Source organism: Cryptomeria japonica, chromosome 7 (assembly GCF_030272615.1).
Source record: "Cryptomeria japonica chromosome 7, Sugi_1.0, whole genome shotgun sequence".
NCBI lineage: Eukaryota > Viridiplantae > Streptophyta > Pinopsida > Cupressales > Cupressaceae > Cryptomeria > Cryptomeria japonica.
This window is the reverse complement of record NC_081411.1, coordinates 648,624,133-648,638,694: the sequence shown is the minus strand read 5'-3', so window position 1 is coordinate 648,638,694 and position 14,562 is coordinate 648,624,133. Positions and strand designations below refer to the sequence as shown.

The following is a 14,562-nucleotide window of genomic DNA, read 5'->3' as shown; positions in this document are numbered from 1 at the left end:
AGATTGATAACTTGTAGAACTTAAGAATAGTGTGCTCTAATGATTATTATTCCTAATACCCAAGTCGCAAGTCATGAGGTCAAATAATATCTACCTTTGTGATGAAATAAAGGGCCTACTAGAGCCCCACTATATCGACTCCTTAGTTGCTTTGCATTTTTTATATTTGATGTAGGAGCAACTGGGGAACCCATGATAGAAGATTCAAAGGATGCAGATGGTAGAAAAGTTTCAATGATGACGATGAAGATGAGGGGATGGTGTTGGTATTGGGGACGTGATTTCTAGCTTGTACTCGTTGTTGTAGTGATCAAGAGTGCAACAAATTTTGAGTGCCCAATGTTCTAAGACTAATAGTGACAGATCTAGAAAATGAAATGTAAAACCATATAGCTTCATGTTGTTTAAAAACTAGAAAACAAGCAATCATAACATACCATAAAATTGCATTATTAGAAAAAAACATGCCAAACGCTTCTCATAATCCCAACAAGAAAGCATGAAACTAAACCTAGATATTGAGGATTGAGGAATGTGTCAAATTAGCAATGGAGGTAAGAGTACCTATGATACCATAAGATAATTCTAGTGTAGGTTTAACAGGCAAATAATATTATATTTCTTTCTATAATTTATTCATTCATACATTTCATATTTGTAGGATTTCGAACTCTTGTATTGTAGGAGTGCTCCCATAACAACTCCCTAGCATTGATGAGTTGTTTTAACAATTCGTAATACTAACATGGACTATTTTGTCAAAGACCCATTGCCAAAGATTTGACATCAAGATGAATTTACACACTAAGATTTTGATGCCTTTGTGTCTTGAGGTGCGGTTTGTGTGTTACTCTTTTTTTCATGCTCTTGGTTCTATACACTATATTGGTCTCATGGATGATATTAAAATCTTCCATTTGTTCATGTATAGATGGTTACAAAGCAAGCATATAATTTATTGTGAAAGAAAAATAAAAAGTTGACCTCTCAAGATTGAGAAGCAACAAATTAATAAAAATATTGTGTAATCCACACAATAAATAAAGCTCTTTTCCTATCAAATTGGCAAATTTATAAAATAAATAATTGAATAAAATTAAAATATATCCCCCCAAAAATTAATAGACTAAATCTCCTATGATTCATTACACCCATTATTTTTTAGTTTCTTAAAACATATATTTTTTCAAAAATATATAAAATAAATAAATCAAATTATAATTTTTCACAATAGTATTAATGTCCTTAACAATACTTAATAATAGTAATTTTCTAATTTTCTAAAATATATATAATTTTTTTATAATATAATATAAATTAATTAATTATAATTATCAATAACAGTGTTGATGTTCTTAACAAAGTGATAATTATCATGAACTCAAAATATAAACATGATTCATAACTCAATGAACAAATATCAATGAGGAGGGCTTAAATTTGATGATCATATGATTATTTAGTAATTTTTATTGCAATTGAGAACAAGTTATATTACGTAAAATTGAAAATTTGAGACAAATGATATATTAAAAAAATATAAGATCATCTTGTAAAATATACTTTTCAAAAATAAAATATATTTTCACATTTAAAAGATAAGTTTGAATAGGTATTGCAAATGTTAAATTGACAGTCATATTGACTATGAAACCAGAAAGTTGACTACATCCATATTACTATTTTAAGCATAGGTCTGATTGCAAGTTTCAACCATTGGTGTCCATAGAATTTTCAAAATATCTTATAAAGTTTTGAAAGTATTTTATAAAAAAAGAAATATCTTATAAAAGTCTAATTTAATTTCTTTGTATTTAAGACATTTTTTTTTAGGATTATTATGGTGTGGGTGATTTAGATCAAAGCATTCTACTCTAGACAATGGAGTTACATTAAGGTATGCTATTGGAAAAATTTGGGATGGAAATAAAGGTGGTTATTATTATTATTTTAATTCCAAGTAGGCCTTTGAAATGGTTTCCAGAGATGAGCAATGTTGCAAGATGGAGCTTGGTATTCCAATGTATTTTAACGCTGTTGTTACTTGGCTATATGAAGAGTTCTTAACCAAACATCTCTAAAAAATTTAAGAGGGACATTGGAGTTAAGCATGGGTACCCTCTATACCCACTCTTTTTGGCCTATACATTGGCAAACTTGAAGAATGGCTGAATTTGCAAGGTGGGAATGGGGTTCGCCTAGGGGAATATGTGATAATATTTCTTTTATATGTAGATGACCTTATTTGATTGTCAAATATGCTAATGGGTTACAAGATAACCTAAATTCCCTTGAGCACCTTTGAAGATCAATTAACATGCAAGTTGATATCAACAAGACTAAAACCATGATTTTCTCCAATAAAAGAAAAAATATACAGCATAAGCTCTACATTGATGGAAGTATTTCTTGAAGAGATAAATGAGTACAAATATCTTGGTATTGACTTCAACAACAAGCTTCTAAGTTGGGAGACTTGTCGAAGGAAAAGAACTTTGGGAGGTTGGAATACTTAGTATGGCCTTCAAAACAGATGTATAGAGACAAAGTTTTCATTATATAAAGCGGGACGGGCCTGAACCTATCACAAAAACAACACTCAATGAAAGAAGGATGAATCTCACATTGGTGAGAATAAGAAACTAAACTAGAAAAACAAATCTTTTGACTGAAGCTAAGAACTTGCATGAAACAAGGGTCCCGGCCCTAGATTGAAAACTTCTCTTTCTCAACACAAGAAAGAGGGAGAGAAGAGGTAACAAGACCTTCCCTCCATCTACAAACTATAGATAAAGAAATACCATCATTCGAAATCCCACAAGGAGGGGAAGGAATAGGAGCTAACCCTTTTGAGGACAAACATCAAATGAAGGGGGAATGAAAGAATAGGGTGAATGGTAAACAATGTCCACCAAAGAAGACTGGATTGAAGTGGAAGCCAATTAAGAAACATGAAGAGAGTGCACAAATGGAGGAACCACGACAAGGTCCTCAAGATAAGACAAGGCCATCCCAAAATCTAAGAATTCATCAAAATCCTTAGAGGAGACATCCTCTGAAGAGATAGGATCCTCAATTGTCAAGTGATCACCTGTACGATTCTTCCACTCAGTTGCAGGACCCTTCCAATGTCCTTGAGAGTAAAACAAATCCAAGTGACTGGTAGCGAAGCAATGACAAGATCATAAAGATATGCCTTCATAATCCGAAGGTTGAATCCAAGTTTGATCCCCAACCATCAAAACCATGTCTTGATGAAGAGGCATGGAGAGGTCAATGTCCACCGAAAAGTGAGCAAAGTAGAGACAAAATTATGAGAGTGAAAAATTAATTACTCTTTTTGCTATTAGTAATCCTGAGAGTGCTTTATAGGTGTGAGATATGGGCTCGTAGCACATTAGAGATAAAGTGGAAGCAAATAGAGAAAATTTAAAGGACATGATCACTTGTAAGTTTAGAATAAAAGTTTTAATCTTATATGAGATCTTATTGAATCCATTGCTATGATAAGTCTCATAAGATATCTCATTAGAATTGATCAAATAGAAGAAATCAAATAGTCTAAAATTATCTTCAACGAGATTCTAAGTGAGAAAGAAATCATGGATCAAAGAAAACAATAAATAGATATTTACTAGAATGCTTTCCTTAATTTCAAGGAAGAAATCAAAGCTTGTGAACAAAAATGCTAAAGAGAGAAGAAAGAGAGAAGAAATATTACCTTAAGGTAAACCTCAGATCATTAGCAAAGTATACACGGAATGAATATCCTGTGAAGGTTAAAATGTTTTGACTGCTGAGCTAAGAATTAATTCACATCGAGTCTGATATGAAAATAGAAGGTGGAGAAGGTCAAATGAAACATGGAAAAGTAGAGTATATGACTTTTGTACAACTGTAGCAATGAAATCAGAAATATACTTTATTCTTTAATGCAATGTACCTAAAATTACATTAGGGTCAAATATGCTAGTATATTGGCAGCTGGTACACTATCTGATTTATTTATGAGGAAGACAATTGAAAAAGTAGAACTCATAATCACTCTGAACCAAACCAAAAAAAAGTCAAAAACAAGAACGACAGAATTGATTGTCTCATAAACCGTTTTTTAAGTCTTTGACATTTAAAAGTTATTCTTATTCTATTCCATTCTGTATAAAGATCTTATCTTTCAGTTACAACATTTGAAAGTTGTGTGCAGATAGAGATAGTTTTACAACTCCGACAAAATTGTCAACCACTGGTAAAAAATGGGCCAACGATCGGCAATAAAGGTACTGCGAATTGGGCAGTCGCCTTTCAAATGATGTGTGCGAAAATTGTTCGTCTCATTAGCAGGCGTAAAGTTGAGCTAATCATGGTGCACACAATTTCAACCCGTGAGTTACAACATGCTGTTTTAATGGTTAAATATAAGGAATGGCATTCATGTATGTGGCAGATTCATTGCAGAGCTTCGAGTGCATGCACACCATCCTCTAGAATATTTTAGATGGGAAATTCGAATCACTATAAAACCCACGAGGGATAGAGTCGGGTGTTTTTTTCTTTTTTTCCATCACTGGAAGTATCCAATGGAGATTTGGGTTATCTTAGTGGTGTGGAGAAAGCGTGTGAACTAAGCTGGAAAGTGTTATATGTAAGATGAATTTCATGGTGAACAAAGTTTGTAATTAAGTTGGAAAATGTTATATATGAGATGAATTTCAGGAGTTTGGTTTTTCTTTTGAATAATGATAAAATTTTAAAAATCTTTTTTAAAATTATTTTTGTCAATGAAGCAAATTCTTAATCTATTAAATTTTTTTAATTCAATTTTTTATTGATGTTCTTAGAGAATGTAATGTTGTTACTAACTGTTTGACTAAATAGACATTTGATGTTGATTGTAATTTAAATGTTATCGATTGAAGATCTCTATCTTCAACCCATTCTTCACAATTTCTAACACTTCTTCAGAATGATTTGGGTTGAAGTTTTATTTGTGTTTAGATTGTTTCAACTTTAGTTTTGTTACCCATAAATTTTTAAACTTCGGATAGGAAGTAAATCCTTATTGACTCTTCTCCTTTTCTTCTCTTGTCGTGGCTTGTCTGAGTTTCTTAACCTCTGTCACAAGATTCTTAACTTTTAAAACTGCCCGATCGCCCAACCGACTTGGGGAAGTCTACATAAAGTCAACGCCCTTAGGTAGTTGGACTTGTGGTCGATTTTGAAAGGAGTTTGATTATTGTGGACTTCCCCGATCTCTTGACTTTACGCTATTCCTCATATTGTGATGAATATTGAGCTTCCTCAAGGTTTTAAGGGCATCTTCAATTCCAAGTAAGGATATTCTAGCAATGTAATTTCAAGTTATTTCAGTACCTTGTCGGATGACAGCACGAGTTGTGGTAAAGATGGGTCATGCTTGGGTGCCGACAAAATTAAATGAGCTTGTCAAACCGATAAGAGTAATGACTTCTTGCCTTTCTCCTCCCAACCTCATCCATTGCCACGTCATGCATTGCTTCCAAGGAATAAATCAAGGGAAGATTTACTAAATACCATCATTAATGGCCATTAAGCAACCAAGAATATGAAAAAGGTGGTGGCATGCATTACTACGTTTGATTATGCTATATTTTGCAGAGAACATTAAAGACAGCTAAAGGAGGAAATTGTCATGATTTTGCATGTATCAGAATGGTTTTGCCTCATGACGATGAGCTACCGTTTCACAATCTAGAATTGAATTGGCCAGAAAAAGAGTAGGAGGATATAGTCCGACAGTTACGATCTTTTGCATGGAAAGCACAAATTGATTTTAGTGAATATAGGAAGGTCGTCACCATATTAGATAAGATTGCATAATAGGCTGAAAATCACTAACAATGCTTACAAGGTGAGCTCGCAACAGGAAGGAACCCGAATAATTAGCCTCGACCAATTGGTGCTCCAAGCTAGGAAAGGTCCTGTGGTACAACCAGATGTTGAGACAAGGCAAGGACATTCTTTTGGACCTATCTGACATTTTCCAAGCCACTGTTTTTTATGAAGAAGAATTTGAAGATATCTTGTTGATGCTAATTGAAGAAGAAGAGAAGGCAAATGAGATTGATAGACAAATTGCAGAGCAAAACCCGATACCTGATGATGGAGCCTGAGTGTGGTGACCTTATAGCCTTATCTGTTGTGAAGCTGTCTATATTTTGATGATGCTCATGGAATTTTTGTTTTGAAACGGTCACTTTCAAGGCTGTTACTTTAGTAACCGTTTCTTGGGAATGAAAAGACAGGGGTTGGAAGTTATAAATAAGTAGATTAGTTAATCTTTTAGGGATCTTTTGGGCAAACTTTGTTTTTCTCTTAAGAACAAAAGCTTCTTTTGGCATATTTTTGTTTTTTTCTGTTTTGAATATAGAAAATTTGTTGGTGGCTTCAGATATTCATAATCTTTGAATGATGGTGTGTAAATGTTTTTTGTTCTTTTGAATGGTTATCGGTGGATGCATCTATATTTGAAGTGGTGAATAGTTTCAAGTTTTTCCATTGCCGCAAAATTATTGTCTTTGAATGGTATTTTGTAGTGACCTAGTTGTTTCAAAATCTCGGAAAATCTAAAAGTATTTGTATTTTGTGCATGCCTTTTCAAAGCTTTCTGGTTAAAATCTCCTTCCTTATTTTTTTTCTGGTGAAAAGCATTTCAGTTAATTTCTATTCATTGAATATCATCAGAAGGTAGCTGTCACCCTGTAAAATAAGCAGAGAATCAATCAGTAATTAGTTTTAGACTGGTTCAACTGTGGTATAGAGTTAGGTGATAAATCCGTTATTTTTAAATATAAAGATATTAAATCAATAATAAACTTATTTGAATTTTTATTCTATGAGGTTTTTGCTATTTATAAATCTTTATATATTTTCTTAAAACTAAAAAATTTATAAATATTTTAAAAAAGAAAGACAACACAAATACTGAAAACTGATAATATATTTTAAGTGTGCATCCTGGTAGTTGATAAGCAGTGTGCAGGACTATACATATAAGTGAATTCCACTTTTTGTCAGGAGACTTGCAATTTGTTTTACAGAACTTCTAAGGAAAGAAGATAAATCAGATTTTAGCTGGGTTTATTTAAAAAAAGAAAAATGGAACTGTTCATCATGAGATGGCTAAAAATGACAATGGTAAAATACCACAAAATTTAAAATTAAACTTTCTTATTGTAATTATGCTGGTTTTGATCGATTTCTGATGAAGGTCTCATTGAGGGTGTCGTGGTTTCTCCTTACACAGGCCAGGCATGGAACACGTACACCTACAGAAAAGAGAGCAAAAGAGCTAAAAAAGCTGGAGAAGATTCTAAACTCTGCAGGGCACACGATTGAGGAAGACGCCTACGAGTCAAAGCAGGGACTGCCATCTTGGTTAATGGGGTGGCGATCTCCTTGGGAGAGCAGGAAAACAAATGGAGAACTAACACGCGAAGGGGAAGAAGAGTTGTATCATTTGGGAAAAAGAGTTAGAGAAAGATTTCCAAAACTGTTCAATGAAGATTATCATCCTGCTGTCTATTCAATAATTTCAACCCAGGTTAGGCTTTGATCTTTCTGATATTAAATGTGGAATTTATTCACATATTTTTCATATATGGTTTTTGTACCAATCAACCCTTACTACTAGGAAGAAAACTGCTAATGTATCATATGTATTTAGAGATTATAAAATCTAGTTTCTATTGAATGTCATCAAGGTTCTTCCATGTTGATTCTAGATATATCTCAATCCATTTATTTGCACTTACATAAAATTTTAAATGCAGTATTGAATTTCATTTGAGGGTTAGATGATATAGATGTTAGTATGTTTCTGTTTATTTTGTTATTTATTTGTAGTCAAAATTTAAAATCTTAATAAATAATATTTGAGACAAGTATAATATAATTCATTGATCTTTATATATAAGAGATAATTAGTGAAAAAATATATAACTATTGTAAATATTGGTAATTAAAATTATTATCTTCATATTAGAAATAAAATATTCTTTTAAGTTGTAGGAAATTTATATGGATAATTTAATTTTTATGAACTTATATCATAATACTTATTTGACAAAAAATTATGCATAAGATATGTTTGGTTAAGGAAAAAAAAAGTTATAGATGATTTCAAATCTTGTGCAAAAAATAAAAGCCCCTACTTCTAGATTTTATATTTAAGGGGATGTTTTTGGTTAGGAAATTGCTAGGTTGTTCAAACCATTTCTTTCGTAATTTCATGAGAGAAAAACATGCATACATGTTTACAAAATAATCACAATGCAAATATGATATATCATGAGAAAATGTGGAAAGAGAAAAACAAAGCCTCCAAAAGTATCCATGCCCAATGGATTATTCAACTATGAAACATTACAATAAACTTATTGTGTCTCCTTGAATACTTTTGAAATATCAAACTCCAATGAATCATCATTAAACAAGTGTAGCCAAATGTCAAACAACTGTCTCAAGAATAGATAAAGCTAAATCAAAGCCATTGCAATAGAAAATTGAACAATGAGATCAGGATGTGGTTAGGACTCACTAATAAGAGTTGAAGGAGCTGGAGGATTGAAACTCACGAAAGTCTCTAAAAGCACAAGGTGAACAAGTAGAGAAGGTCCAACATCTTGAAAAGATTCATCATCTTGAGAGAAACTATCAATTAGAGAGTCGAAAGCATAAATAGTAAAGTCATCAGCATTTCAAAAAGAAACTCTAATAATCAAACAATTGAATCCAAGACCTATCCACCACCTTCAAAACAATACCAATGTCCTCCAAAATAATGTAGGGTGACCCATATCGACCAGGTTTCACTGTATAGAGTTTGTGTATTGTTCAACATACTTTTTGATTCTTACATCTCCAAATGCTTCCCTAGACTAGCAACTGTTATTTGTTCAATTAATACTCTCGCTGAGACGGTCAAAGAGGAGTAATGCTTTATTTAAATATCTTTATACCATTCTTATGCATTACCCCATGTCAGTCATCTTTATTTGAATATGCTATCCTTTAAAAATTTGCTATAGTTACTGAGAATTTTGTGTAAACACATTGTTTGTTTGCTGCAGGTTCCTCGAGCCTCGGCTAGTGCAGTGGCATTTGGCATGGGTTTATTCGCTGGGAAAGGAGGCCTTGGACCAGGTCGGCAACGGGCATTCGCTGTTACAAGTAATAGTCTAGAAAAAGATACACTTTTGCGTTTTCATGATGCTTGCGAAACTTACAAGGTAATATATATTCATTCTAAACCATAGTAGTTTTAAAAGCTTTTGCTTTACTTCTAAATTTCTTAATCATTTCAAATGTGTCCTCTTGATGAGAAGTAGTAAATCCTTGGATATAAATAATAACAAAAGATATTTTTCTTCCTTACCTCTGTAGGCGAGATTTTCCTAATCCTAATGCTCTGCTGTGAATCGCTTGATCTCTGGAGTAATATAAAATCTGTTTCTTAAAAAAGGAAGGTTTAAGCTTAATGTTAGACATGTTTAGTGGGGCACATTGGATTCAATAGTTAATGATTGTATGATAATTATGTGTATAAATTTATAAAAGAATAGTTCTTCTATCTACTTCTAAAATTAGTAATTTAATATTGCAAGTGTCTACTTTTTCTCCAAGATCACAATTTACATCACAAAAAAATCATAACAATGTTCCTATATTAGGCGGCAGGCTTGATAACAATCATCTGCGTTTGCATTGGCCCGTATATTTATTTATTTATTCTTTTTGGTGGAACATGGCTGGTTGAACATAATTTGTGTTTGTATGCTTAAGACGTGGTGTCAATCATTGCAGGACTTCAAGAAGAAATGTAAGACTAAAGTAAAGGCTAAACTTAGAGCTGATGTTTATAAAACAGTTTCAACTTCATTGGCAGAACGCTAGAGGTTGAAGTTTACAGAAGAGAATGGGGTGGAGTCCCTTTGGTTTCTTTGCAAGCAAGTAATTTCCTTTTTGTTTTGAGACTCCCCTTGTGTATTTGTTTTGGACCGGAAATCCATTTTTTTTATATTGACTTGACTGTATTTTAGGTTGCCTAAACAAGGGTAACATATTCGTGTCAGCAGTCAGGTTTGTATATGAATTTTCTTTATGTATATGGTCATTTTCAATGTAGGAAGCAGCCTTACTGGACAAAACTGATCAAGCTTGTGGACTTTTCAACCAAACTGAGGTGAGGCTATTTTGACATACGTTCATTGGCATTTATGTTCCTATTTTACATTGTATCCTGGTTGAAAAGATATTGCAGCTGACAAGCATGTGTTATATGACTAGAAAATGTTATAAGTGCATTATTTTTGTTAGTTGATCATGTTCAAAATATTTTTCTTTTCTAATTAAAAGAAAAAAATAATTTTATATTGTTTGATTTTTTATGAATCAATGGAAGGTTTATAAAGGGAATATAAATATTTAAGTGTTATATTTTTGAAGGTTTTATTTTAATTGTACAGATAGTATATTGATCAAATCTTAAAATTTTTAATTTTTTTGTTCATTTGAAAAATATTCCAGTATTAATAGTTGAAGCTTAATGTTGATGATATTTGACAATTTCATAACTTGATGCTAGTGAAAGGGTGTTCAGCTCAAAATCCCTATTCGAAAGACATCTTCACTATAAACTTATTGTTTTTTTTTATCAATAAAAATGGATTATTCCACGAAACTTTTTTATTAATATTTTTTGTATTTTACACAGGATTCAAAGACCATACCAAGGGAAGAAAACCTCCGGTCACAGCTCATAAAATAAACCTATAGTATCTAACGGATCAGTTTATACACCCCACCCAAAACCACATACAAAATGCGGTCACAACACATATAATATCAGTTTTACATAGAGCCCATATGTAAAACCCATCGGATAATTTTCAAATATAGACTCCACAGCTGCTATCAATAGAAGAAGACAAAATTTTCCAAAGCCTTGTGCCAAATCCTATGAGCCAAAAACTTTCCTGCCAAAATAGAAAGTATCAAAAAACTTTTGGAAAAACACTATTGTATCAAATACCATGAGCTCGAACTCTCCTCCAGACAACGAACATGGATACTTGAAATGAAAGGGGAAAGTGGGAATAATTATCATCAAAAAAATTTACATCAACATTACTCAAGAAAATCACATAACTATTGCTGCAAACCTTCTCATACCCTAGAAGGAATTTCCTCAAAACCCACCTCTCGCTGATTAGCATTGCTATCAATGGCTAAATTTGCCAAATAATCAGCAATCTTATTAACTTCTCTATAACAATGGGATAACAAGAAAGATTCAAACAATTTTAATTTTTGTAAAATGAGATCAAGTATATACTACAAATTCCAACAATTCGATTTCTTTTTCATAACACATTGAATAGTCACCATAGAATCACCTTCAATTATTAAGTCCTTAATTCCCAAAGAGATTGCCATATCCAATGTAATGCCCCGTCAGGAACCCTAAAGGAAAACAACACAACTAGGCAACTAAAGGGTGAAATAATTTTTTTGTTTGTTAAAGACTAAGTGTACTAACTATAATCATTGCACGTTTAACAACACAACTGAAGTCTATCATAAGTTTTCCAAAGGGTAACCAACGAAGATTAATTTCATAGATTATATTAACACCACAGATAATCCATTCAATAAGATAAATTGAAAACTTAAGTTTAAAACTACACATACATCGCAAAACAAAAATATACAAGTATTCCAATGTATCCAATCTTCATAAATCATTTAAACATAAGATCAAAACAATAACATTCATTTCATTGACATAATAATATTACAATATCCATAAATACATGGCTTCCAATAATACCACTGGTTACAAAGATACAATATCAAGACTACATAAAAGTTTGATACAATGATCACAAGGTCTCAACTGAACAATGATCTCGAACAAGAGCTGGTACATAAACCACGATCCAAGAACACCAACGAAGCCTTTCCTCTCCTGAAGATACAATCCAGAATATCCGATGGGAAGTGGCACTACCACCCGACCATGTGATCCCGAAATGGAACCACCCCACCGTGCTAGGAGATAGTAGAAACCCTCAAGTAAGCAAAGTAAGACACGTACAAAAGGTCTACAAGACTCTGCAACCATCTATGTAACATAACTCACAAAACACTAGTGACTCTAAGAAGAGAGTGTCATCGCATAGCTTGATGGTTACCATGGTACAGCCTCCATAGGTCCCGACCCCCATACTCGAGTTTCTCCTAGTAACCTCTCTCTCGCCTCCGGTTCCAACTAAGTCTCATGCGGATCCTACCAATCCTTTCGTGAAGACAAGGTGGTAAGTTTGCCATTCCAGCCTTCTCGTAACATCATGAGCCCTGTACAAGCACTCATCTATGCATGAGGCACATTTATCTTAATTAATATTTAAATCTACCCACCCCCTAATCAATTATTAGGTTATCACTTTTCAACTAACTTTCGACGGGTTATCCTGTCATCCACTTTGGGCACGACCCTCGCTCGAAAGCCACTCTCTCTCCTAGGACACTAATAGAAATTGTTTCTCTCTACGAGAACTCTATGGCGAAACAGGCAACCATAAACAATCTTGACAAGCACAAGTGAAGGATACACAAATACCAACCCAATATTGACCATTTGGACAAAAACACACAATGGCTCATATCAAATAGGTTATACAACAACACCTGGTCTAGGAGAAATAATAACATAGGACACAATGACAATTTAACCAAAATTGCAATGAAATAAAACTTGACTGAGAACACAATATACATAAGATCCTAATACAAGCAATCTTTTATTAAAACAGCCAAAGCATATATAACATGCAATTTACGAATTTCCAGATAACAAGAATTTACAACTATTTAATACCAAAAACATCCATCTTGTCATTTGTCCAAAAAGATTTAAAAATAAATTTACATATGTATTAATCTCCTAATGTATTTCCAATATGTATATCGAATTTAAAATTATAAAAATACTAAATTTTAAATTCTTTATTCTCAAATTGACAATTAAAATAAAATAACTATATATATATATATATATATATATATATATATACATATACATTTATTTAAATATACATATATATATTAACACATTATAATTATTTTATTATTATTTATTTATTATTTATTATTTTATTTATTTTTATTTAAAAAAAAAAACTAAATAACAAATAAAATAATAAATAAAATTAATAACTAAAGTTAAAAATTAAAATTAAAATCTTTTAACTTGTAAAGGCTACCAAGGTAGCGGTGCTACCATAGGCAGCTAATGCTACCCTTAGGTAGCGCTGCTGTCCTATGGTAGCAGCCGCTACCTTTGGGTAGTGCTGCTGTCCTAAGGCAGCAGCCGCTACCCTTGGGTAGCGCTGTTGCCTTATGGCAGCAGCCACTACCAAGGTAGAGCTGCGTGGGTAGAGGCATAGCCTCCCCACATAATAAATAAATTTTTTTTTTAAAGTAATTTTTTCTTTTTTTAATTTATTTATTTATTTTATAATTATTTTATATATATATATTTTTATATATTTTTAAACAGGAAAATAATTAAAATATATATATATATATATATATATATATATTAATAATTTCATTTTAATAAAATTTCAATTTTTTTTTTTTCAAATTTAATTAACCCAAATAAATTTAATGTGTAATTAAATTTATTTTCTTAAGGTAATTAAAACCATTTCTCAGGTAAATACCCTTTGTCCTAAATCGTGCAATTTCCATGCACCATAAAAACTTGGCAAACTTTCTATAATAATTTTCCTAATTTTCACAAAATTACGTTCTTTCCATAAACAAGAAATACACATCAGGCATGAGTTTTCAAACAAAACTCGAACTCACCAGAAGAGAGTTTTGGATTTGGCAATTATTTTATACACACATCAAGTAGAGAAAAATAAAAACGTTTTTAACAAAACACAAAACTAAGAATTCATCCAACTTGGCATAGCTTTCCTGGAAGAATTTTGTAGAAGAGCCCTAATCCCTTCAATATCTCTCTAATCCCTTCAATATCTTCCAATAAATTTTCTTCACCTAAATTCTTGACCTGTTCCTGTGTGTCCCTAAAATAAAGACCTAACCCCTATTTAAACTAAAATTCTAGGTTTAATAGCTTTTTCACAAAAAACCTAAATTTAGAATAATAGTAATTTTTTAATTTAATTTTCTAAATTTATCATATGCAATAATTAAAAAATATTATTCTTTCTTTTTTTTTCTCATGCACATTAATTAATTTCCTAAATAAAGAATTAAAACAATACTTTAATTCCAACTAATTAATTTTCTAAATAAAGAAAAATAATACTTTAATTCCAACTAATTAATTTTCTAAATAAAGAATTAAAACAATACTTTAATTCCAATTAATTAATTTTCTAAATAAAGAATTAAAACAATACTTTAATTCCAATTAATTTTTTTTCTAAATAAAGAATTAAAACAATATTTTAATTCTAATTAATCTTTTTATTCATTTATTTAATTATA

At 31.7% G+C, this 14,562-nt stretch overlaps 1 protein-coding gene across 2 annotated transcripts in view; it reads left to right on the top strand.

Annotated features, from left to right (window-relative positions):
* The window catches only part of LOC131071222 (uncharacterized), a 181,910-nt gene that overhangs the window by 51,468 nt on the left and 115,880 nt on the right, over positions 1–14,562 (top strand). The window contains exons 3-5 of one of the 2 annotated variants that reach the window (XM_058006986.2): positions 7,283–7,579; positions 9,108–9,266; positions 10,163–10,219. In XM_058006986.2, the coding sequence (XP_057862969.2) occupies positions 7,283–7,579; positions 9,108–9,266; positions 10,163–10,219 (513 nt within the window). The remainder of the gene's footprint in view (positions 1–7,282; positions 7,580–9,107; positions 9,267–10,162; positions 10,220–14,562) is intronic. The other variant, XM_058006987.2, reaches the window with a different exon arrangement.